A 27,883-nucleotide genomic window follows, 5' to 3' on the forward strand; every position below is an offset into this window, starting at 1 on the left:
ATCATTTTTTATAAAAATCTGTAACACAGCCGAGAAAAAAAAATAAATACAAGGTGGGCAAAGTTGCCCCGGAAAAGTTCAACATTGCCCACCTATTTTAAATTCACTGTAGGGCAAAATTAAAACGTAATAGGACTACTTTGCCCCTGGCATACGTTTTAATTTGTCTACAATCCCCACGATATACGTTTTTAATTTTATTTTTTAATAAAAACTAGAACAAAAAGCTCCATTTTTCAGAGTTTTCTTCAATTTCGGAGAAACTTTTATTAAAAAATTTAAAAAAAAATTATTACAGTTTTATTATAAAAATAGAAAAAAATGTTACACTTTTATTAAAAAAAAAAACACGAAAAATTATAACTGAAAACAACTTAAATTTTCTTTAAAAGAAAAATATCCTCTTCTACTTTTGGAAGGTTCCTTTAATATTTTTATAATGTCTTCAAAATTGACGTCCGATATGTCTAATATGTTTGGATAAAAAAAAACCATTTATATTTTTTCTTAAAAATTTTACGGTGTAGTATGTAATGTCGTCGTTTATTTCTACTATAATTCCGATGAAATGTTTAACGGTTTTTTTTGTAAGAAATTGGACCACCACAAAAGTACCAATTTTTAAATTATTTCCATCTACTTCGATATTTTCATCAGACTCGATATTTTCAACCATTTCATTCTGCTCGTCTTCATGTAATTCACCTGCCTCCCCACCAATATCATCGTCACTGTTAGTCATCTCCATTTCTTCTGCTAAATTTTCGTTGTCACTCGTCTCCATCTCTGTTTCTTCTTCTAAATCCTCGTTCCCACTTCCCTCCTGATTCTGACCAATTTCTTCAAATTGAACTGATTGACCGGGTTCATAATCAACTTTTTCTTTCGTTTTTTAATGGTATCCCCTTTCTTTTTTGTTGTAAAAAATTTAATAATGCATTATCAATTTCAGAGCTTACTCTTTTGGCAAATCTCTCATTTGGCATCTTTTTTAGCACTTCATGTGGGTCAAAGGGACAAATTCCAGTTGCACGAAATGAACTTTGAAGATTTTTTTGAAAATTTGGCTCAATCGCGTCTATTAGTTTTGTTAGCAATTGAGGAAAGATGGTTTTTTCAACTGAATTTAAGTTAGGTTGACTAGTTTTTAAATCAGTAAGGATCTTTTTCCAGGCTCTTTTTAAAGGCCGGAAAAATCCAACATCAAGTGGTTGTGTAAGCCCTGTAGAATTAGGTGGCAAAAATACAAACCTTATATTTGCCCTTTGACAAGCCCTTATTATCTCAATATTCAAATGTGAGGACAAGTTGTCCCCAATCAAAACCTTTGTGCTGTTATCCCGTTTTGACCAAGGTAAAACAACTTTAAAAAACCAGTCTTGGAAAGTTGATGCATCAAACCATCCAGATTTTGTTCTATTATACAATGTACGAGGGGGACCACCCGTTATCCATCTATCATATAATCTTTCAGCTTTATAAACGACATACAGTGGTAGACGTTCTCCTGTTGCTGTAGCTGCGAACATTAGAGACTGCGCTTTTAGTGGCATTCATGTATCTTTCCGGGTATTTTGTCCCTCGTCGAAATACACATTTTTGGGTACCAGGGTCATCTGACAGATTTGTCTCGTCATAATTTAGGATATTTTGAGGTTCGATGTTTTCAAGTGTTATTTTTAAATTATTAAAATATCCCTCTATGATTTCTTCAGTGTTGGCTGCCCTGGATCGTTTAACGTTTTGGCAGTGCCTTTGAGTTAAAATGTGCTTATGTCGTGACAAAAAAGCCTTGACCCAGTCACAACTAGGAAGATTGTTGTTAGAGAAATAAACAACTCGAGTTCCTCTGGCATCTAAATATTGTTTTACAAGCATTCTAATCTCCAGGCTTGTTAAAGGGGCACCATATTCTGCACTTGCTGTAACAACATCCACTAAATGACGTTCTTCTATTTTAGTGAGTGTAAGGGGATGGCCAATGGAGGAAACATGCGTTCGTTTAATTTTATTCAGAATGGTTCGGCGTGGCACCTTAAAACGTTCTTCTGCCTGACGGGAACTTAAACCTCCTCTCACTGCTACCACAGCTCGTTCAAGCATGGCTTCGGAGTAGTTTACATACTGCCTTGCTCCCAATTTTTTTCTACTTTTTCTTGGCATTTTGATTGGTCCTTGAACAAAAAAAAAAATTAGGTACATACTGACATACTGTTTTACGTAAAAATTAATACTTTGTGACGTTAAACTCAAAAGCACACTTCCGTTTCCTTTTAAATGCCTCTAAAACATTTTATATAAAAAATAAAGAATAAAAAATTAAAGACAAATGACAGGACAACATTGCCCACTTGGATTTTGTTTTATAAAGAAGAAACATGTAATCCCTGATAAACGTTTCATCGCAAATTCAGTTAAAAGAATACTAAGTAAGACGTATAAACAAATATTTAGTTAATATTCCTACTGGTGTATACCCAGTAGTGCTTAGCTTTTACCCTAAAAAAACTATAAAAACGTGTTCAAATTTCTTACCTTACTACAAGCGTTACACTTCATTCAAACAGGTTAGATCACACTGTCTTGATTTCTGCGTGTTTCTTAGTGCGCGCGTAAAAGTCTGTGGTACTTTGCTATGTTGCCAAGTATTTTTTTTTACAAATATTATAACCCTTACAGTGGGCAAAGTTGAACCCACTGGGCAAAGTAGGCCATGTTTACGGTATTTAATATTATTTTATTCAAGTGGACAATAAAGGTAAAACACAAACAACTTTTGTTTCTAAATTATTTATTTATACAATGACATTTGTAAAATGTCACATACAATGTGACATTTTAAGAAATATGAGTATTTAATTTCGATTAAATATATGTTTACTTGTTGAATTTATCGGCTGCACACAACAGCTGATCGGCCATTAGACCCAACAACAAAACTGTTGGATAAACAGTACCTACAATCAGAAAAACTTACCTTTAAAAGGGTACTCGATTATGAAATAACAAAAATATCAAAAAACACGACTGAATATCAGCTTTTTATGGTGACACAAACTAAACACAAACACCAAACACATCACATAACCGACCATATAAAATAAGTGAACGACAACGAACGAACGAACACGAACACAGATTACAGATTCACAGATAGCGCAGGATTTGTCAAAAGTCATGTTCCACCAATCACAATGCCGACATCAGCGCCTCTGACTAAACGGAAGGAAAATAAATACGATTACATGTTTTTTATTAGAGTTAGCGGGGCATGGTATTACGCGCGTAAGGTTTTCGCCACACCTTCCCACAAAAACATTGACATATTAAGCGTAGACTCGGCATACTCACCAAAAAAGCGTACGCGGAAACAGCATGGAATCTTGGAATCAGTCGATCGGTGGTCTATCTATCTCTTTTCTATGTGACTGACAAAGATGGCTAGACCACTCAATCCTATGTCGACTTTACACCCTGATACATTGAGTGGCATATCCCTAGCAAAGTCTATCCTTTTACATGTCTCTGCACAAAATACAAAATTTGTTCAATAAACAAGCAACCAACATTACACTTATTTACCTGTACCTGTAAAAAACAAAACAACTACTGACATTTTCATGAACAGTATTTATTTCAGACATTTATTAAAAAAAAACAATTTTATTAAATATGTAGGACCTTCATTTTCAAAAGTCAATTCGTTTTTAGACCTCTTCCATTCGAAAAAATATATTTATAGTTTTTCATAAAGTACTATGTTCTTGTTTACTTATAGACCTGACTGACACCTGACAACACTGTCTGAAGAACAAAAATAAGAGCTCTTGTGGGTCAAATAAAGTTACTTTCGCAATCTTCGCTGTTTCTGTTTCTGTTTGATTTGCTGTTGTGATTGTGACATCAAATCAACACCGGACTCCGGACCTCAATTTGATTCTCGTCTAGCAATCAAAAATACCTATCCTGGTTTTGATCTCATATTCTATGTCCAAAGTGAAAGCAGTGTTTTTGTCATCAATAGTTCTCTGAACAAATGTTATTGACACAAGGTGTTTACTTTTTTTCCATAGGTACACAAACTATGAAAACAGAAGACAGGAAAATTTAAAATTTCTTTAGGGTTTCTCATGGAATACTGGGTTTTGGTAAGTACTAAAAATTACTTGATTTAGTTAGCTTTAAGTAGAGATTATATTGAAGGGATTTTGTGTATTTTTTTGTATTGAAGGTGTAGGTACTTAAAACTTATTGGTACCTAGGTAAAATTCCAGATCCAGATTTGAAAGTACTCATTTAAAAACTAATTTAATAGGGCCTGGTCTTAATAAATGATTTGAATCTTTATTGTTAGTATTATAGTATATCTTGTGAACACTCCTTAACCAACTACAAGTCATAAAACTAATAGCACAGTTAATTTGAGCTAATACTGAGTAAAGAATATCAACCTTGAATAAATTGTAAAATTCAACAGTTCTGTATTATGTCTAATGCTGATAGATAGGTACGGTTTTTATTAGTTTATATGGTTGAAAAGATTCTAAAGTTTCTAAACCCTTAATGACTTTTTCTAAAATAAAAAAAAAATTAAATTTAGCTGTAGGTGACAAATATTTGTAATAATACATCTAATTGAGTACTTTATTCTCTATACAAATATATAAAATTTTTAATTGTTTTGTTACTTTAACAATTTTAAGGGGGTATAAAAGTATTAGCAGAGCTTAGACCTTGAAAATTTGAATCACTCAATGCGAGAGTAGGTCATAACATTATAAGCCGAAGGTTAATGCCCTTCTAGAATTATTTAAAAATTTATATTTTACCTTTAATTTATCACTAAGTACCAAATAGGAATTTGTTACAAATATGTCACATTGCCAAGCTGTGGTTGTCTTTTGTCTTTGTGATGTGGGCAGTTCATCCAAAACACTTGTTCTAATTGAAGTAGAAGAGGACAGACTGGATATGATCTGTGTAGTAAGAAGTTCTTCAACTTCCTCATTTTTTCAGATTTTAAGCAGTTATTATTTCACAAAAATCAAAATCATCAATTAACTCAAATTTATTGGTTGGAGCAATAATAATTTCATTTTTGAATTCAGTATCAGGTAGGTGAGGTAGAACCTCAGAATCATTATTCTCATCGTCATCGTCATCTTTTAATTCATCAATTATTTACCCCAAAATTATCAATCGGAGCAATAATAACTTCATCATCCAATTCAATATCAGGTAGTTTAGGTAGAACCTCAGAATCATTACTCATACTCTTCTTCTAATTCAGCCCCTTGGTTTGGGGCACATAGAAATAATTTTGTCTATCCTTGTTTTAAACAAATTAAGTTGCTTAAAAATATGGCAGAGATAAAAAAACAAAAATCATATATGGTGTATTCCACGAATATACGACTGTTTTGGATTATCACGACCACGAATATTTTAGTGTGCAAAATAAGAAGTATGAAAGTATTTTGCTCTAATAATTACTCCAATAAACAACAATATAATTTGCAATTTCCTTTCGTTCTTCATATTTTGCACAGTAAAATATTTGTTGTCGCAGTAATCCAAGAGGGTTGTATATTCGTGTTATACAAATGTTTAACAAGGTTTTTTATAATTTTTTAAAATTTTCGGCTAGAAGTCACCTAGGACCTAAAATGAAATTGTTACATTTTTGTTGCATTGCCAAGAAAAGGGTTAAATGGGTATACCTATATTTGTCGAACTAGTATTTCAAGAAAGGATTAAATTTTAATTCAAATTTAAGGAAGATGTAAGAGTAGGTACTAATGGCATGCCATAGCAAGAGGATAGTTGTCCCATTTTTGGACTAGATTCTAATGAGACTGGTTTCTTCATTAACACAATGTGCCAGGACTTTAAATGTATATTAAATTTTATAAAACAACCTGGTGCAGTTTTTGGCAAACCTCAAGATAATACAATTCCTGGTTTTGTGGATCTGTTATAAATAAAACACTTTATTATTGCTTAAATGTTTCGAATATTTGTCATTTTCAGTAAGAACTTTTCTTTTATAAACATTACACTTTATATTTATCTGTCTGCACTTTTTGATAGTCTGTGATGTAATGTGCCGGGTGTCCCAATAAGAATGGCTCTCGACTATATCTCAGGAACCTTTATAGTAGAGCTTTGAAATAAAAAATTTTATAACAAAAGTTGCCTCAGGAAAAGCCTGGAAATTATTTTCATAATTGTGGGACCACCGCTAGAGGGCGTAATTGAATATCAAAAATTAAAAAATCTAAATTTTACAAAATTTTCCTAATGAAGGGGCACTGGAAATCCGATCGTCGTATTCTTCCTAAAATTCTACGCATATTTGATTTGACAAGTTTAGGTCTACCTTTGGAAATAAGAGGTGGGGGTGAGTGGGAACCTTGTTATGAAAAACTGGCTGTGAGTCCGGTTCTGCTTAATCAAATTTTGCAAACTTGGTCTTGTTGAAGATAGATCTTTTTCATCAATGTAAAAGTTATGATTTCGAACCAACTTACTGAGTAATATGCCAGCTAGAAGGCGTTATTTAATTTTTTTCAGAAATCTAGTTTTCCTTGGAAAATATTAAATACAAACATGCATTTTTAATACCATATTACAAAATTAGACAAAATTAGCGAAAACCGCATGTTAATACCTTTTTTCTATCTCGAGATATCTTACAAAACGTGTAAATTTAAAAACATAACTGTTAAGGTAGACTTCCGCACCAAGCGACCGAGACAGGAGACCGCGACAGGCGACAGATAGGTCGCGATTAGACGATAGTTGGTCGCTGGTCTCTGTCGCGGGCTGCAGAACTACCCTGATATAATTGCATTGAGAGCAGTCGTGGGGAGACCTCGCCTATCTGTCGCCTGTCGCGGTCTCCTGTCTCGGTCGCTTGGTGCAGAAGTCTACCTTTACTGTCACCGGTAAACGAAATAATTCATTAAAAGTAGTGTGCTATGGAAACAACAAAGAAACATTTTCCAGCTCTCAACGTATATTAGGTCTTTTCAACATTTGTTTCGAGCTTCGTTCATATCTCGTATATTAATATTATACACGGATTATACGGCATATGACAGAGGCTCGAAACAAATGAGAAGCGTTGAAAAGCCCTATTACAAAGAAATAAAAACAACTATTTAGTGATGACATAAACGTTCAAATTTTTGCCCATCATTTTCGTTGCAAACATTTACTCTTTCAAGAGTAGATTGAACAGCAGTCTCAATTTCTGCTCTCGATATGCTTTGAATGGCGTTTAGTATTCTCTGGATAATGTATTCTAGAGTAGTGTATGATGGGCAACAATTTGAATATTTAGGTCGTCACTAAGTAGTTCTTTTTGTTCTGTGTTATATTTAATTTTAATAGTATTGTTTCTCTTTATATTGTTGTTTTAATTAATTATATTTTTATACGTTGACATCTGGAAAATGTTATTTTGTTTTTTTCCACAGCACACTACTTTTCATTAACTTAGTTTACCGGTGATAGTAACAGTTATGTATAAAATTTACACGTTTCTCGAGATATCTTGAGATAGAAAAAAGGTACCGACATGCGGTTTTCGCTATTCTATTGCTAATTTAATCTAATTTTATAAAGTACGATTAAGAATGCATACTTGTATTTAATATTTTCCAAAGAAAACTAGATTTCTGAAAAAAATTAAATAACGCCTCCCAGCTGGCTTATTACTTATTAGGATGGTTCAAAATTATCACGCTTACATTGAAGAACAAATATGTCTTCAACAAGACCCAGTTTTCAAAATTTGATTTAGCAGAAACGGACTTACAGCCATTTTTTCATAACAAGGTTCCCACTCACCCCCACCTCTTATTTGCAAAGGTAGAGTTAAACTAGTTAAATCAAATATGCGCAGAATTTGATGAAGAATACAATAATCGGATTTCCAGTGCCCCTTCATTGGGAAAATTTTGTAAAATTTAGATTTTTTTATTTTTGATATTCAATTACGCCCTCTAGCGGTGGACCTACAATTATGAAAATAATTTCCAGGCTTTTCCTGAGGCAACTTTTGTTATAAAATTTTTTATTTCAAAGCTCTACTATAAACGGTTCCTGAGGTATGGCCGAGAGCCATTCTTATTGGGACACCCGGTAGAAGTGAGACTTGACCCTAAAGCCACAAGGCAGGTACTTCAAACTAGGGCCAGTTCAATGTTATATTTAACACGATAAGCGCCGAACTATATTTTGAGATTAGGTCTGTGACACTGTAAAGAATTACAGTCTATAATATAGTTATGCCCCGTGACTAATATCTATACATAGTCCAGAAAACCACTGCGCATCCGCTAGGAAAAATATTCTAATTCGGATTCTTTGCACAATCTTACTCAAAAAGGACTCCTTTTAACAAATTTGCATGTTGCCAGGACCAAAAAGTGGTCAAAAATTTTTTAAACGTTTTTTTTTGTTTTTTTCCTAAAATTATTTTTTTTTGTACGGAAAAAAGTTTTTTTAGGTTTTTTGGATCATTCCAAAGAGAAAAGGTCTTTAGTGACTTTTCTCTAAAAATGATAGTTTTTGACATATAAGCGATTAAAAATTGAAAATTTGCGAAATCGGCCATTTTTAACCCTCAAAAACTATGTGAAAAGCTGAAAATTTGAATGTTGCCAAGGTAGGTAGATATTCTTTAAACATCGATTGATGAAATCCCGAAGAGTTTTTTGCAATACAATATTTAAAACTCCTTTGTTTTTTAATTGCTAATCAAGCGTACACGACACTATTGTCCACCGACAGTATGGTGCAAATGAAAGGAATAAATTCGTTATTTCGTAAACCGGCCACTTTAAGGAAAAATCCCGAAACAGGTCGATTTTTATTTTTAAGTTATGATATTATGGCATATATGGTATACTAGTGACGTCATCCATCTGGACGTGATGACGTAATCGATGATTTTTTTTAATGAGAATAGGGGTCGTGTGCTAGCTCATTTGAAAGGTTCTTCAATTCTCTATTCAGTAATATAAACATTTACATAATTATTTATACAGGGTGTCCAAAAAATTTTTATTAAATTAAATTATTTGACAAAAAAAGAAGTAGAAGGACACCCTGTATAAAAAATTATGTAAATGTTTACATTACTTGATGGAGAATTGAAGAACCTTTCAAACGAGCTACCACACGACCCCTATTCTCATTTAAAAAAATCATCGATTACGTCATCACGCCCAGACGGATGACGTCACTAGTATACCATATATGCCACAATATCATAACTTAAAAATAAAAATCGACCTGTTTCGGGATTTTTCCTTAAAGTCGCCGATTTTCGAAATAACGAATTTATTCCTTTCATTTGCACCATACTGTCGATGGAAAATAGTGTCGCGCACGCTTGATTCGCAATTAAAAAACAAAGGAGTTTTGAATATTGTATTGCAAAAAACTCTTCGGGATTTCATCAACCGATGTTTAAAGAATATCTACCTACCTTGGCAACATTAAAATTTTCAGTTGTTCACATAGTTTTTGAGGGTTAAAAATGGCCAATTTCGCAATTTTTCAATTTTTAATCGCTTATATGTCAAAAACTATCATTTTTAGAAAAAAGTCACTAAAGACCTTTTGTGTTTGGAATGATCCAAAAAACCTAAAAAAACTTTTTTCCATGCAATAAAAATAACTTTAGGAAAAAAACAAAAAAAAACGTTTAAAAAATTTTTGACCACCTTTTGGTCCTGGCAACATGGAAATTTGTTAAAAGGAGTCCTTTTTGAGTAAGATTGTGCAAAAAATCCGAATTAGAATATTTTTCCTAGCGGATGCGCAGTGGCTTTCTGGACTAACACACGTTGTCCTGGACCCGACTACTGTGTAATATTTTATACACAAAGACCCTTTCAGTATGCGTTAAATAGTAAAGAGTTGTGCTGTGTGTGTAAAGTAAAAAGGCCAAGCATTTTCTGTGTCCTTTTCTTAAACTCTCATATGTCATCTGAAACTTTATTTTACTTTATATGTTTACATTTTTATTATATGATTTTATTTCATCTTTCTTTATTATCTAAAAGTACTTAATGCTTATAATTTTCCACTTCAGTTCTGTTCTTTGGCTATATTTTCTTGTGTTTAATAATTTTCTGCAGATTTTCACATACACATATCAAACATTTTTTAGTTTTGGGTGCATTGTGTACTTTTACCTTCTAGGAAGATTGCCTGGTCATGTTTTTTCTATAGTTGTCTATAGTGCATAGTTTGCTCGTTATCATACGCTGGGCTAATTGGCAAAATACAAGGAAAAGTTATTTACCAGCAATTTCATTGCTGGAATCGAATCTTATGATTCTGTATATTAATAATATAGGCATGCAAAGTCCGCAGATAGTGTGCTACTTTTTTATAAACAAAATGGCGCCCCAAATCGTGTTTTTTTCAATTATTGCTCTATAAGTAGCAGAAAATGATTTTATCACTAAAGCTATCAACAGCGAACAAATAAAAATTCAACCAAAATCAGACAAAGCATACACCGCCATAATAAATGCTCTAAAAACAAAAAACACGGACTTCCACACTTATAAACCTAAAAGTGAAAGACACTACCGAGTGGTTCTTAAAGGCATGCACCCCACGACAAATTTAGAAGAGATAAAAGAAGATCTTAAAACCAAAAACCATAATGTTATAAATATATGGAATATACTACACAACCAAACTAAAAAATCGCTGCCTATGTTCTACATTGATCTAGAAACAAAAGATAATAACAAGGACATCTATAACATTAAACAAGTAATGCATTCCATAGTAGAATTCGAAGCACCGCATGTCAAGAGAATAATTCCGCAATGTAGTAGATGTCAAAAATACAACCACACAAAAAACTTCTGCAATAAACAACCATGCTGTGTCAAATGCGCAGAACCTCATTACACTAAAGAATGTCCAAGGAAAACCAGAGACAGTAATGTTAAATGTGCTAACTGTGGTGAAAATCACCCCGCAAATTATAGAGGGTGTGAAGTTCACAAACAATTACAAAAACTTAAATTCCCTAACTTGAGACGACACAACGCGAGGACAAACCAAGATAGAACTACAACAGTCAACTATGTGCAACCTGGAATAACATACGCACAAGCAACGCAAGCAGTTAACCAGCAAGCCTCCAACCAAACTACTACACAACATATACCAAATCAAACTAATAACCACACAGACATGTCAGAACTGAAAGACATGTTAAAAAAACTGACGGAACAAATGAGCACTATGCTCAACCTCCTGACCATGATTCTCAACCAGAAATGACTCAGTTACTAAAGCTAGTATTATGGAACGCCAATGGCTTAAGTCAACATGTAGAAGAATTAAAACTATTTATTAACACACAAAAAATTGACATAATGCTGATTACAGAAACTCATTTTACATCCAAAAACCACATCAATATTCCACGATTTACAACTTATCATACGCAACATCCCAACGAAAAAGCACATGGAGGCACTGCAATAATAGTTAGTAATAAACTAAAGCACTACGAAATACAAAAACATGAATGCGACTATCTACAGGCCACCAGCATTGTTGTGGAAGATCAACTAGGCCCACTAACAGTATCAGCTATATACTGTCCGCCAAAGCACAATAACAAAACGGAACAGTTTGAAAATTTCTTTAAAACATTAGGAAATAGATTTATAGCAGGAGGAGATTTTAATTCTAAGCATACTACCTGGGGATCCAGAATTATTACCACAAAAGGCAGAGAACTTCTTAAAGCTATAAATGCGACCAATGCAAATTACCTCACCACAAGGGAACCAACCTACTGGCCTACCGACAATGCAAAAATACCTGATCTACTCGACTTTTATATTGTTAAAGGAATTAATGTTAAATTGGCAAAAGTAGAATCTTGTTACGATCTACCCTCTGACCACTCTAGCGTAATCGCGACATGGTATGCACAAATAACAAACAGTACTAAACAACCATCACTATATAGTAACAAAACAGACTGGAGCATTTTCAAGACTAAACTAGATGAACTAATTGACATAAACATCCCATTGAAAACAGAAAGTGACATCTACGCAGCAGTAGAAAATCTTCAGAAATCTATACAAGAAGCTGCTTGGTATGCTACCCCTGACTGCTACCAAACAGAATTGAAAGAGAATTGCCCAACTGTAATAAAGGAAATGATTGCTAGAAAGAGAAAAATAAAGGAAGAGTGGCGAAGAAAAAGAACACATGAGAACAAGGCGAAATTAAATAAAATCACCAAGGAAATTAAACTACAATTGCATAATATCAAAAATAACAAAATACAAGAATATCTTACAGGTTTATCAGCAAACGCAGATAGTGAATATACCCTTTGGAAGGCCACGAGAAAAATCAAACACCCGAAACAACAAATACCACCAATACGAAACCAAGAGGGAAACTGGTGTAGAAATAATAAGGAAAAAGCCGAAGCATTTGCAAATCACCTCACTAATGTATTCCAGCCACATCCCATGGAAGATGGTGACACAGAGGAAGAAATAAATGACTTCCTGGAATCGCCCTACCAGATGGATTTACCTATACAAAAAATCACCACTAAAGAAGTTAGAAATATGATCCAGCATGAAATCAGTCCAAAAAAAGCTCCAGGGTATGACCTGATCAACGGGAAAGTACTGCAGCAATTGACATGCAAAGGTCTGAAAATGATAACGCAAGTATTTAATGCAATATTTAGGCTAGGTTACTACCCAGAACAATGGAAAGTTGCTCAAATTATTCTCATACCTAAGCCAGGGAAAAATAAAACTCAGGTGACTTCATACAGACCAATAAGCCTGCTACCTGTTCTATCAAAAATTTTGGAAAAACTTCTCCTTAAACAATTATCCCCAGTTATAGAAGAAAGGAAACTAATTCCCCAACACCAATTTGGGTTCAGAACACAACACGGAACGATAGAACAGGTACATAGACTGGTAAAACACATCAGAAGTGATCTAGAAAATAAAAGGTATTGTTCTGCTGCATTCCTGGACATTGGTCAGGCCTTCGACAAGGTATGGCATGCTGGTATGCTCTTTAAACTAAAGAAAAACCTTCCTCATCCTTTTTATCAAATCCTAAAAAGCTATATTTCCAACCGACATTTCCTAGTCAAGCAGGATAATGAATACACAAGCCTAAGACCAATAAAAGCCGGAGTACCACAAGGAAGTGTCTTGGGACCGATATTGTACTTGCTCTACACTGCTGACCTACCCACAAGTAACAAAACAACGTGTGCAACTTTTGCTGATGACACTGCTGTACTAGCCTCTCACCATGATCCAAATACAGCATCCAGAACCCTTCAGAAAGACCTTAATAATATACAAATATGGCTTAAAAAATGGAAGATAAAGGCGAATGAGAGTAAATCCATCCACGTAACCTTCACCATGAGAAGACAAACATGTCCATCTGTAACACTAAATGAAACTCAACTCCCACAAACCGATACTGTCAAGTACCTAGGAATCCATCTTGATAGGAGATTAACTTGGCAAAAACACATTTTTACAAAAAGAAAACAACTAGGAATAAAATTTCGAGAAATGTACTGGATCATCGGTCGTAAATCTCAACTATCACTTGAAAACAAACTGCTGATATATAAAACTATATTAAAACCAGTGTGGACCTATGGTATCCAACTTTGGGGGACAGCCAGTCAAACTAACCTAGAAATATTGCAGAGATTCCAGAACAAAGTCCTTAGAACAATGCTGAATGCCCCTTGGTACGTGCCAAACTATGTGATAGAGCAAGACCTCAATGTGCCATCCATAAAAACAGTAATAACGGAATATTACAAAAAATATTCCAAGAGACTAGAATCTCATCCAAATGAGTTAGCCAGCAACCTTACTGATGACCACAATGATGTACGACGCCTGAAGAGATTCAAAGTAGTAGATCTAGCAAGAAGATTCGAATAATCTGTGATAACTAAACTTATTTTAATTTGTTTTAATTTAATTTATGTAAAGAGGGTGATCACTGGATCTCCCTCTACAGGTCAAAATTTTCAATTTTTGTCAAATAATTTACCTATTGTTCTCAGTTGAGGACAGATTGTAAATATTACAACATTAAATAAAAAAAAAAAAAAAAAAAAAAAAAAAAAAAATATGATTTTATTTCATCTTTCTTTATTATCTAAAAGTACTTAATGCTTATAATTTTCCACTTCAGTTCTGTTCTTTGGCTATATTTTCTTGTGTTTAATAATTTTCTGCAGATTTTCACATACACATATCAAACATTTTTTAGTTTTGGGTGCATTGTGTACTTTTACCTTCTAGGAAGATTGCCTGGTCATGTTTTTTCTATAGTTGTCTATAGTGCATAGTTTGCTCGTTATCATACGCTGGGCTAATTGGCAAAATACAAGGAAAAGTTATTTACCAGCAATTTCATTGCTGGAATCGAATCTTATGATTCTGTATATTAATAATATAGGCATGCAAAGTCCGCAGATAGTGTGCTACTTTTTTATAAACAAAATGGCGCCCCAAATCGTGTTTTTTTCAATTATTGCTCTATAACTCCAAAGATTTTAACTTGACACCAAAAACACCAGTAAATAAAAATTCACTGTAATTAAAATCTGCATAGAGACATATTTTTCTGTATTTACTTCGATGACAATTTTGGAAGACGACGGAAAATAAGATCCAACAAAATATTTAATGTTCAACTAAAATTTTAGGTAAGTGATTATTTATCAATAATTAAATAACTTTGTAACATAAAGCCCTTTTGGTATAGATTATATTTCCAGAAGCCGATGGAAATTGAATGATCAGTTTAGCAACAATTAAATTGTTGATTAAAAATTTGCGGTTGCTATAATAACCATAATAATAATTATGATACATAAGAATAACTAGGATTTTTGTATAAAAAAGCACTATACCTATCTAATGTACTTTACAGAATTGAAATTGGACTATTTAAGCAGCCTCAGGAATATTTTAAAATTATAAACATTCTTTTGGCTTATAAACAAACAAGAATCAAAAACCGCTAAACGCCTTAAAAATGAGTGGCGCATGAATAATCCAGCTACAAAAGATCTGATATGAATATTACGTGGCGCGAAAATATATTTTCATTTTGATGTAAACAAAATTCTAGTTTTATTTTAAAAGATTTTTCCATAATATTTGCTAAATTTGAAGTAAACGCGCCACAAAAGAGTAACTTTAATACAGTTTGAATTTTGAAACTCTTTTGTGTTGCGTTTACTTCAAATTTAGCAAATATTATGGAAAAATCTTTTAAAATAAAACTAGAATTTTGTTTTACATTAAAATGAAAATACATTTTCGCGCCACGTAATATTCATATCAGATCTTTTGTAGCTGGAATATTGTATGCGCCACTCATTTTTAAGGCGTTTAGCGGTTTTTTATTCTTGTATCAGGAATTTTTCAAAGTTATTTATAAATTAAATGTATGAAGTTGAATGCAATGTTCCTCTATTACTCGTTAAGCTTTATAAATGGTCACCTTTGTTGCATTATCTCCCAAATGATCTAGTGTCCATCGAATGTACACTAGATTTTTTTTTTATTCGAAATAGATTGAAAAAAAAAATATTGAGATAACCGGTAAATGAAGTTGGATTGCCCGTTGCCAGATCAAATTTAGCGTCGTAATCACTACAACTACACTACATAAACCATTTCGGGAATAATCGTTAATTGGATTATACTTTTGTAGCTTAATAACTTCTAAAAGGCTTAACCGATTTTGATCAGTAAACATGAGTTTGAAACGTATTTACCAGTAGTATCTGATGGATCTAAGGTCAAGTATGATAACTGAAGCTATTACAGGAATTATTGAGCTTGAGAAAGAACCGTTTTTCCCGTAGGAAATAGATTTGATCATACTTATGAAGCCTATAACTTGAAAATTCGAATTTTCCCGGATATGACGTATACATCGTTAGATTCGTGTAGAGTCCTTCTACAAACTCAAGTATAGTTTTTCAGTTTTTCGGCTATACTGAGCCGTGTGTATGTCTGATCCTGACGGCTTAGACACCATTTGAAAGCTTAACTCAACACTATTGATTTGGTGTATTTGCGGTTCTCCTGCCTCTTCTTGATCCGAAGATATATACCCCCAAAAAATATGCCGTTTTGTACCTACCAAGTCCTCTAGCTGGCTTATGGGTGGTCAAAAGTAAAAGTCACAAACTACACCGGTTCTGAATCGGCCCAGACCCCCTCTTCAAACACAGAAAAAAACTTCAAATCGGTTTAACTTTTAAGCACACATACATATCCATAAACATTTTCCCTTTTTTAAATAAAAATTGAGTCATACTTCTGAGCTCGGTAACTTTTGAATGGTATAACCGATTTTCAGAATTAGACATGCGTTGGAAAGGTAATAAATGATCAGTACTATTAGAAGCCGCAAAGGTCGGACTTAAATTTTTGAAGTTTTTGGGAGTTTTGGGGACGAGAATGAAAAACAGACCCTAAATAGAAAGGGCCGTAAAATCCACACCCTTGGACCAAAATGGATGGTTGACATATGAATGGGTGAGTCTTTTCCTGATCTTTAAGATGGGACTTGGCCCATCTTTCAAATCAGTCAGATTTAGAAAATCGAAAATTTCGTGTATATATAGTGTCGCGTGTAGGGGGGTGTTGGTGTGCGCCACTGGCGAGAACTGCCGTTCTCTGGTAATAGGATATGTCGGCAACTATTAAATTCAATTAAATTACGAAAACGGTATTGGACAGAACGCGGCAGGACGCCTCTTTTAAAAGAAAAAACGTTTAATTGTGATGAGTGGTTCCTGAGATATACGTAAAAGTCGACCGGCAATTACTGCGAATATACAGGGTGTAACAAAAATACAGGTCATAAATTTAATCGCATATTCTGGGACCAAAAATAGTTCGATTGAACCTAACTTACCTTAGTACAAATGTGCACGGAAAAAAAGGTACAGCCCTTTGAAGTTACAAAATGAAAATCGATTTTTTACAATATATCGAAAACTATTAGATATTTTTTATTGAAAATGGACATGTGGTATTCTTATGGCAGTAGTATTTTAAGAAAAAATTATAATGAAATTTGAACACCCCATAAAAATTTTATGGGGTTTGGTTCCTTTAAACCCCCCCAAACTTTTGTGTACATTCCAATTTAATTATTATTGTAGAGCCATTACTTAAACACAAGTTTTTAAAAACATTTTTGTCTCTTAGTACTTTTTTCAAAAGTCAGTTTTTATCGAGATATTTGAATATTTGTCAAATCCACCACATATTTGTATATGGTAAAGTACGGTTATGGAGACTTGGTAATAATATGAAAATTTATTTATGATTTACATTTTTAAGTATATTTTGAACCATATTAATAAAGAAGCCACATCTCGATAAAATATGCTTTATCAAAAAAATACAAAGAGGCAAAAAAGTTTTAAGAACACTGTGTTTAAGGGCTGTAACTTCTTTTGTGTGCATATTTGTACTAAGGTAAGTTAGGTTCATTCGAACTATTTTTGGTCCCAGAATATGTGGTTTAATTTATGAACTGTATTTTTGTTACACCCTGTATATATACAATAGGATGGTAATTTTCGAAACATCACCTTTTTATTTCGGTACTCTTTCTCCACACCAATTTTCATATCTTTAAAAGACTCATATCTAACATATATTATAATAATGAAAACTATCGGTATTACGAGTGAAAAATACCAAAAATAGCAAAAATTCAATCAAAAATCAGGTTGGAGAAAATGGAATCTCAAAGTTCAAAATCTGTATAAGTACGTTAGAAAATGCATTTTCTCAGCTTCCCATGAAGCAATTTTCTTCATTTTTTTTGTTCAGAAGTAACTCGAATAGAGCCACCTACGCATTATTAAATGTCAAAGTTGCTTTTTATTGGAAATTTAACATGTTAACAAGACATGTTAAAGACTCCACGAAAGACTAAATGCATGACTATAACAGCAAATATAGAAAGAGAAAGAGGTAAATTAGAGCTAGTAAATAATTTAAGATGTAAATTATAGCCAAGTTACTGCAGTACCTCCTTCTTCTTCTTTAGGTGCCGTGTCTGTATTCAGACGTTGGCCGTCATCATGTTTACAATTTCCTGAAATCTCTCTCTATCGGCTGCTACGCGAAATAATTCTTCTACTGTGCCTGTGCAGCCACACCATTGTCTAATATTACGCAGCCATGAAAGTTTCTTTCGACGAATCCATCTCTTTCCCTCCACTTTTCCTTGTATTATAAGGCGAAGCAGATGGTATTTATAGGTCCTCTAATTATATGGAAGAAGTATTCTGTTTTTCTCCTCTTTATGATGCTTATGAGCAGACGTTCTGAATTCAGCATTTGAAGAACATCTTCATTGGAAGTGTGCGAAACCCACGATATCTTTAGGATTCGTCGATAGCACCACAATTCGAATGCTTCCATTTTGTTTCTATTTAGCGCAGTACCTCCGGGTCATAACAACAAACGGTTTCCGAAAAAGAAAAATGTTTAATATGTAACAGAATTAGGAGAAAAGAATTTCGGTAGAAATAAGAATTTTTACACTCACCAGCAAAAGTAGGTAACCGCCCACCTTTTATTTCTTTCAATTTGCAGAAATTATCACTCTTGGACTACGTTTTATGAAAGATACGGTGAAAACTACCTTTGAGTAAAAGAAAACAATAAAAATAAGTCGTTGGGAAAAATCAAGGGATGCTTAGGAAAAATCCAATATTTAAAATCTTTAAAGAAAATTCAAACTTGATATATTGACAATATTTGACTTAAATAAAACAATTAAGTAGATATAAAAAATCACAAATTTTAGTAAATTTGTGAAAGTAGGTATCATAAAAAATACAAATACCAATGTTGAAACGTATTTAAATAACAAGTATTTAATACTAAAAATGTAGGTACCCAATTTATTGGGTAAATTTTTTTCTTAGTCATTCACCCTTTTTGTACATTTCATATTTTAAACTTGGTATCGGAGGTAATGGGCCCTATTTCAAAATTTAAATACTTATTTCTAGGTATTTAAATACTTTAGACTTTAGAGCATTTTAATTTAATCAGAGCTTTAAGTATTTATTTATAATTATATAGTACTTAAATACTTATCAGTTAAATAGGTACTTACTCTAAAGTCCAAAGTTGTAAATACTTACAACAAAGTATTTAAATTTTGAAATACTGCCTATCAGCTCTGATACCAAGTTAAAAATATCAGATTTATTTAAAAAAAAATCTACAAAAAATGTACCTACTACCTAATATTTTATTCATTCATGCCTTACAATCTGAATTTTTAAAGTGTGTTAATACATTAAAACTTTATTATTTATATGGCAATTTCGCCGATTCAAGTTCATGTAGGCAACCCAAATTACACGGCACAAAGTAGTGGGTCAGGATTAAGACATAATTCTCATGAACTGCTGACCCGCCAGCGCTCTCCCGCAACTAGAAATTGCAATTGCTGGATCCAGCATCCAGCAATCCAGCTGGATCCAGCGCTTTGCTTTACATGCTGGATCCGGCAAACCGTGCTGGATTCAGCAGCGCGGATCCGCAAACGTGTCAAATTCGAAATAAGTTACTTAATGTCTTCATTAGCGTCTTTATTCAAAGCCGTGAGTCAGCAACTTGCCATTCTATCGGGCTGGCAGTAGCTCAATATGCTGGAAAGTTTATATAGCTTAAAAGTTTGCATCGATAAAGCCTTGATATACATTGATTCCGCGATAAAATTCTCTGCTGGCGAGTGGTCAATAATCAATGAGTTAATCGCCACTTTTAACCGGCTGTAGAAGCTCTTTGCAGAATAGAATCCACTTTGATAACGGCCGATACGACCATGAAATTTGTCTTAGACAAACTAAATAGCCAGGACTCTAGCCTTAATGCCGGTCTATCGGAAGCACTACGCAACAGAATTACGGAACGGCGCCTCTATGAGATTACAGGTACATTAGTGTATTTACAAAATCAAAAAAGTATGACGAAGGTCTAAACAATCCTGGTTACTTCCCCATGTCGAAAAAGAATGCAATGCGACAAGAGATGAAAAATTTGTTGATTCGTGTAAATAAACAAGTAACTGTGGAACCAGTGCAAGAGATAATGGAAGAAGATGGGCTAACTAATCCGGAGTCCGTGAATTTTACTTTGGAACAAGAACTTGAGATTGAATTGAAACGAGAAAGAGAAAACATTTATAAAAACTGGTTCTCAAAAAGATTACGAAAAGATTTTGGAAAAGGAAAAGGCGGTCTATGAGACCGAAGGAGTGAAAGGCGAACGTTTGTCAATGGTCTATGACTATTTTTAATGACCTTAAAACCGACCAGCACAGAGGCCGGAAGGGCTTTCTCTGCTACTGGTTATATGTGCAGTTCTGTGCGAAGTAGGTCAGGCCTATGTTTTTAAGGTATCACTTTCAAAAAACTAAATAATTAATGTTTCTGTTGTTTAGAAATTTAGCCTACAGATAAAAAACATTAAAATCGTGTTTTTATTTTGATTCCACATTTTGCTGGATCCGCGCTGGATCCAGCTGGATTCAGGCCAATCTCGCAAAAATCCAGCTGAATTGAAAATGCTCCTGGATTGCAATCCCTACCCGCAACTTGCTGGCAGCTGGCACGCAGCTTGAAAACACGCAAATGTGCATCGAGCCTAAGTAGCGTTCCGATGAATGCTAAATATCGTTCATGAGTAATAGTAGGGGAGCGAAGTATGCTAAATGTGCAATCACTCGAGCGCTTTGGGGACATATTGGGTTGTGAAGAGTAGGTCCTAAAACCAAAAAAAGTTAAGTAAAGTTTTCCATTTTAGTGGGCGCTTGCCATTTTTTAATTTAATTTTCCATTTCCAACAATCGTTTTTTCCGATTATAGCGCCATCTATCCATAATTTGAAAAAATGTTTCGAATAAAAGTTGCTTATTTTTACGTAAAGAATCCAAATCTGGAATAAAAATTTGGGGCTCCTATTTAAGATTTTAAAGTAACCCCCACCCCACCTGCGTGGGGGGTCGTGTTTGGTACCATTCGATAGATTTTTCAAAAATATTGATTAAGTGTATTTTGCAGTTTTTCTATCTACCTAATGTTTATTTTGCGAAATATCGCGGGATTTGTATTTAAAATTTTAAATTTACTCCCCACCCCTCTCCGTGGGGGGTCATGTTTGGTATCATTCGATATATTTTTGCAAAATATTGAACACGTATTTTTTAGTTTTTCGATCTAACGTTCATTTCGCGAATTATTCGCTTTTTTCTTGTGAAACTTTGGGACTCACCCATTTCCTTACGCCCCGCTCAAATCATCAGATTTTTGAAATATACACTGTTTTGCATGTCCTTAACTTACCTTATCTTAATCTGACAATTTCGAGTATTTTTAAGGATAGGTTTTTTTTTCGGGCCCCCCTTAACGAACTCTCCTGTGTTGAGCCAATATATGGTAGAGGTACATCTGCAAGCCACCAGGTTTCTCCCCATTTGATAATCTGACGCGCTCGAGTAACTGCAAAAATCCCCGCTTGGGCTCCCCTACCATAACTAAAAAGTATTACGACTCCTAAGAATTATGAATTTGCGAAATCCTCTTAAGGCTATGGGTACATAATTCGCAAATATTTTACGGCTATCCCTACCTTTTCTGTCTTTACATGGCAAATTACGTGTAGTAAAATTTACACTGGTATGGATATGTACATATTACTAGAATGTCATTCTACTTGACAATGTCATAACTAGCTTAAAGAGATGGCTTTTGAATGTTCTTGGATAATTTATTTTTTGTATACATAATTGCAAATTATTAATTCAGTTAATAAATGTGATAATTTTTTCACTAGCTATGTATTCAGTGATTGTAATAATATGTACCTACAACAAAAACTAATACTCAATCGAGAAAAGAGCAAAAGTGTTAAAGTGGTTTTTTAATAATATATTGTTACTATGGAACGCTTACAATTTTGAACATCTTTAAAAACAAAATACTTGGATCACAGAATATATCTTAATGTATTCTCTGCTTCTATCTTCCATAAATAATACACAATAAATAACTTTTTATAAAGTTCACCTCTTAAATCAATTATTTATCAAATACACTATATATCAATATAATCAACAACTAAAAATATTCCCGATTCATGTCAAATAATTATTTAAAATTGTCACTGATTGTCAGTGTCTGACTGACAATATTCTATTCGACTAAGTGCCATAGAGTTATATATTAGCATAGAGAGAGTGTCATTCAGAGCGAAGTGACGACACCATCTTTTTTATTTGGATTAGTGCTGTTTCACTCTTACGCATAGTAAAGCTGCTACAGTTGTCCTCCCCTTCCGTGCCTATACTGACACTGAATGTCATCACAGATTCTCGATACAATGTGTTAGAAAGAGATGCCGCAAACCAGTCCATGAGATCTTGTCGTCAGGAAGCGAGGAGAGTAGGCTCACTCTATGTTAATATACAGGGTGTTTCATTAATAATTGTCCATATAGTAACTGGAGAAACCTTAGCACAAAATACGAAGATTCAACCTAAAACACTTAAATAAAATGTGGTTCCTTACCGAGTTACAGGGTGTTTTATATAAAAATTTAAAAAGTATTTTTGCTCAGCATTTTAAAACTATTCGACGTATCCTTTTCATACTTGGCAGAAAGTGCGACTACTATACACCCTACTAAATTATTATAAACAAACGTTTCTAGCTACTACCAGAGGCGTCCGACAGGGGATAGTGAATGGTTGACCCTTCTCAAATTCTACGCCACTTATGGAATTACAGTTTTAGTGCCATTTTTAGAATCTCCAATACTTTCTACGTAAATAATATACTCCTCATTAGTAACGATAAAGTCATTAGTTTTCGAGATATTGGAAGTTAAATATGAAACGGCACAGTTATTTTGATTAATTTATGATGTGATGCTTATGATTAAAATTTAAAAAATATTTGTACCCAGTACTTTAAAACTATTTAACGTATCCTTATCATACTTGGCAGAAAGTGTAGGTACTGTACACCCTACTAATTTAAGCTAAATAAACGTTTCTAGCTACTACCAGAGGCGTACGACAGGGAATAGTGACTGGTTGACCCTTCCCAAATTCTACTTCACTGACGAAATTGCTATTTTTGTGTAATTTCTTGATTTTTCAAAACTTTTTTTGTAAATAATATACTCTTCATTCGTAACGATACAATGATTAGTTTTCGAGATATTTGAAATTAAAAATGAAGTGACACAATACATTAATCAAAATAACCGTGTCGTTTAATTTTTAACTTCAAAGATCTCGAAAACTAATGACTTTATCGTTACGAATGAAGAGCATATTATTTTCAACGAAAGTATTGGAGAATCCAAAAATTTAACTAAAATAACAATTCCGCCAGTGGCGTAGAAATTGGAAAGGGTCAACCATTCACTTTCCCCCGTCGTACGCCTCTGGTAATAGACAGAAACGTTTATTTAACATAATTTAGTAGTTTGTACAGTACCTATTCTTCCTGCCAACTATAAAAAGTATACGTCGAATAGTTTTAAAATGCTGAGCAAAAATAATTTTTAAATTTTTAGATAAAACACCCTGTAACTCACTAAGGAAACACATTTTATTTAAGTGTTTTAGGTTATATCTTCGTGTTTTGTGCTAAGGTTTCTCCAGTTCCTATATGGACAATTATTAATGAAACACCCTGTATACCTCTATGCTAAGTGCGTTGTATGACAAAGATAGATTTGGAAAATATTACCACGGACATGTGTTCATTTTTTTCGAATCCTGAAAAAACCAATAAATATTTTTGAAAAATCTAAACGCAGAATGAAAGACTAAATTATTACCGAGGGCCGAAAGTCCCTTAGAATAAATAAAAAGTTTATTTTGAATGAGATATTTGAAATTAAAAATAACACTAAATTTTCTCTTAGTTTTTCACCAATGTAACTTATTAAAATAAACAATATAGAAGTTCTCAGGGACTTTCGGCCCTCGCTAATAACGTAATATTTCATTCTGCGTTTAAATTTTTTAAAAATACTTATTAGTTTTCTCAGGATTCGAAAAAAATTAATCCCCATTTGAATCGCATTGCAGCCGAAAAAACGTATCGATCCTCTTAATTGAGATATTTATTAAGAGAATTTTACATTATTAAGAGAATATTACATCTGACAATAGAAGGGTATCCCCTTATTTCACGTGAAACATGAATTATATTATTGTTCTAGTCACTATTATTCACAAAAAAAGAATTATGTCGGAGAGTATACTGATCGCTACAATACTTAAAAGAGATAATAAAGATGAATAATGACATTCACCTCTTGCGACAGAACTAAAAGTCACCTTACTAAGGTGAACCAGATTTGCAACTAATGTAAGAGGGTAACAAAAAGTATCGCATTTGTGAGAGCATTTTTATGTCGTGTTGATTTTTGTCTATTTTTAGTGTTACACCTCAAGACATTTTGTAAACCACAGACATCTTAAATTGTATTCACAAATCGGTGTCATAATACATCATCAATCGCTTCACTGCTTAACCACCGATCATTATATAAGACTGAATTACTGTTATATGTTTGGCCTTTGTCATTTCTTGTGTATTTCTGCATTAATATAAACTTTCACATATTCAAGGAACGACTTATTCATGTATTTACTAGCTGATTAGTCTGAGTAAATCAACGACCAAACTATTTAAAAACCATTTGGAATTATATTATAATTATCTCTCATTGTTTACAACAGATAATTAATTTTCGGCAACTTCATTACAGTGAATTGTATTGTAATTGTACAGTAATTAAATTGTTTCTATATAGACCAGGACATTTAGCACAAAATAAATAACCTAGTTTTCAATAGAGCACCTAGACCTAGAGACTCGCAACTTTTTTCATCGTGTTCAGGATCATGTCAGGAAAAAAGTGTACTATTAGTCCGTTCTTTAACGGTAAAATATTGCAAAACCTCTAAATTTTAAAGAACCGCTTGGATTGACATGAAATTTGGCATACACATAGCTAACAAGTCAAAGAAAAAAAGTGATATTGTGCCGATATGTGCTTTTGCCCTGGGGGTGGTTTTCACCCCCTCTTGAGGGTGAAAAAATATTCGTCCAAAGAAAGTCAGGAAATGGATAAACTGGCTAATTTTAAGTAACTTTTCTTCTATAGAGTTTTTTCACTAAGTCAATATTTTTCGAGTTATTTGACAGTGAATATGTTCATTTTTTCAACAACATAACCACGCTTTTAGACGGTTTTTCGTAAATAAAAAATGGTGTATATATCACGTCTCTACACCTAGTAGAAGCAGAGTTATAGCTAATGAAAAATAGGTTCATATTCGTCAAATTCCAAATGGAATACTTTAACGTGAAATAACCAAAAATTAAGCACATTTCGGGGAAAATTCATTACAATTTAAAGTGTTTAAAAAAAGCTTCATTTTTGTTTTATAAAAAAATTTCTAACATCAAAATTAAACAAGTTACGCTCAAAATAAAGTTAGTCCCTTTTGGTTTTGGTAAAAAAATCGAGAAAATCAACCCCTAATTAGTATCTTAAATGAACTTAATCGTTACGACTTCACAAGTTTCTTGACTCGTGTATATATTGTTTATATGATCTGTAAGTTTCATCGGTTCAAAGTCCTTATTATTGAAAGGGCTGTAGTTAAAAGGGGTTGAACGAGTCACTGATCACGAATGTATGCAAATTTAGAAACACCAAATCTTAATCAATTTTTGTCTAACAAAAAAACAAAAAAAATACATGATATTCAGAAAAGCAAATCTGACTTTTTGTTTTTCGAGATTTTTGGTATATCTAACAATTTTCAAGTTATTTTGAAAAAAAGCATATTTTTCAAAATTTAAATTTTTAAAAATTTTACTTTGAAACCAAATTGTTTCAAAAATAAGCACTTTGACTCGATCAAACTTACAGATCATATAAACACAACATAAGTAAAATAATTTGTGGAGCGGTAACGATTAATTTCATTTAAGTTGCTAATTAGGGGGTGGTCTTCCCGATTTTTTTTTGCAAAAACAAAAGGGACCAACTTTATTTTGAGCGTAACTTGCTTAAATTTAATGCTACAAACTTTTTGTAAAAACAGAAATAAAGCTTTTTTTAAACACTTTAAAAAAGTTATAATAGGTTTTCCGCAAAAAGTGCTTAATTTTTTGGATATTTCACGTCGAAATATGCTATTTGAAATTTGGTGAATATGAATCTATTTTTCATTGGCTATAACTCTGGTTCTACGAGATCCAGAGACCTAACGCGTACACCATTTTTTTTTACTTTTTTATGTGCTATATTTTTGCTAAGAACGTTTTTTTCGACAAAATACTTACTTTTTGAGTTATTTGCGAAAAACCGTGAAAAAATGTGGTTATTTTGTTGAAAAATGAACATATTCACTCGCAAATAACTCAAAAAGTGTTGACGTGGCGAAAAAGCTCTATAGAACAAAAGTTACTTAAAATTAGTCAGTTTACCCATTTCCGGACTTATTTTGGACATATATTTTTTCACCCCCAAGAGGGGGTGAAAGTCACCCCCAGGGCAAAAGCACACATCGGCACAATATCACTTTTTTTCTTTGACATGTAAGCTATACGTATGCCAAATTTCATGTTAAACCAAGCGGTTCTTTAAAATTTAGAGCAAAAACCGTGAAAGAATGGACTATATAGAAAAATGGGTGGAAATGCATAGTTGCGTTTTAAAGTGAATAAAATGCATCAAAAAGTGCATAAACATGTCAAAATAAGTGTAAAAATGGGCATATTTTGTTGCTCGGGGATTTTTTGGGGTCGCTGAAGACGAATACGCCATCAGAACCGACCACCGGAGCACCTGGTACCAAGGTTTACTGCTAAGGTACGTCATCTGAAGTTTCGAGGCTTTTCGGCACTAAATTGATGCAAAAAGATTACTCAGTGGGATTTTGTGGTCGCTGAACAAGAATACGCTATCAGAACCGATCTCCGGTGCACCGGGTGCCCAAAAACCCTCCAAACTCCAAAAGTTACCATGCCTTAACAGTGTCATTGGGCACCAGGTGGTCCAGAGGTTGGTTCTGATGGTGTATTCGTATTCAGCTACCTCAAAAACCTCCAAGTAATCTATTTGCATGTATTCAAGAAGAAAACCTTCGAAACTCCAGAAGATGACGTGCCGTAGCAGTGATCGTGGGCACCATGATAACCGTTCAAAATATACGAGGGGAGGAAACTTTTGGCTAACACTGTAAAAAGAATTTTATCTAAAAGTCAATTATTTACTCTTTTATTATTAACTATTTCTTACATCTCATCTACTTAAGTGTAAACTAGAACATGTCACATGTAAACTTGTTACAACAATACCCTTCCATTTCCAGACATTCCATCTTTGGTTTATTGTAATACTCGGAATTTTCATCAAGCCTTATATCTCCGTCGGCCATCTTAGTAAAGAACCTGTCGAAAGTTTTTAGTTGGGGGAAATGTCTTCTGGCGAGCAGATGTTTGTTAGTTACGTGATTTATGAATTCTTCTTCGTATACTTGGTCTAATGATGTAACTTTCAAGTGAGCTTTGGCCTCTTCGGCTGTAAGAAGGATGCAGTTCCAGGGAGCCCATTCTTTGTGCATGTCCCAACGGACCAATCTGAAAACAGTATTTTGTAAAAAGAATAATACAGAAGTCAAAAAATCCTGTATCATTATTGTAAAGAATAAC

The 27,883-nt window shown here is 33.4% G+C and overlaps 2 protein-coding genes across 5 annotated transcripts in view; one reads left to right on the forward strand and one right to left on the reverse strand.

Annotated features, from left to right (window-relative positions):
- The window catches only part of LOC114334652 (kelch-like protein 26), a 297,957-nt gene that overhangs the window by 93,163 nt on the left and 176,911 nt on the right, over positions 1–27,883 (forward strand). Inside the window, exon 1 of one of the 3 annotated variants that reach the window (XM_028284744.2) lies at positions 3,796–4,148. The exons of 1 other annotated variant lie outside the window; for it this stretch is intronic. The gene's annotated coding sequence lies outside the window, so the exon portion shown is untranslated. Of the gene's footprint in view, positions 1–3,795; positions 4,149–27,883 lie in introns of those variants that run through there. One more of the 3 variants, XM_028284743.2, reaches the window with a different exon arrangement.
- The window catches only part of LOC114334651 (IQ and ubiquitin-like domain-containing protein), a 57,682-nt gene continuing 57,232 nt past the window's right edge, over positions 27,434–27,883 (reverse strand). For both annotated transcript variants that reach the window (XM_028284741.2, XM_028284742.2), the window contains exon 9: positions 27,434–27,811. In XM_028284741.2, the coding sequence (XP_028140542.2) occupies positions 27,493–27,811 (319 nt within the window). In that variant the 3' untranslated portion in view covers positions 27,434–27,492. The remainder of the gene's footprint in view (positions 27,812–27,883) is intronic.

The sequence above is a fragment of the Diabrotica virgifera genome, chromosome 7, assembly GCF_917563875.1.
Source record: "Diabrotica virgifera virgifera chromosome 7, PGI_DIABVI_V3a".
In the NCBI taxonomy this organism is placed as follows: Eukaryota; Metazoa; Arthropoda; class Insecta; order Coleoptera; family Chrysomelidae; genus Diabrotica; species Diabrotica virgifera.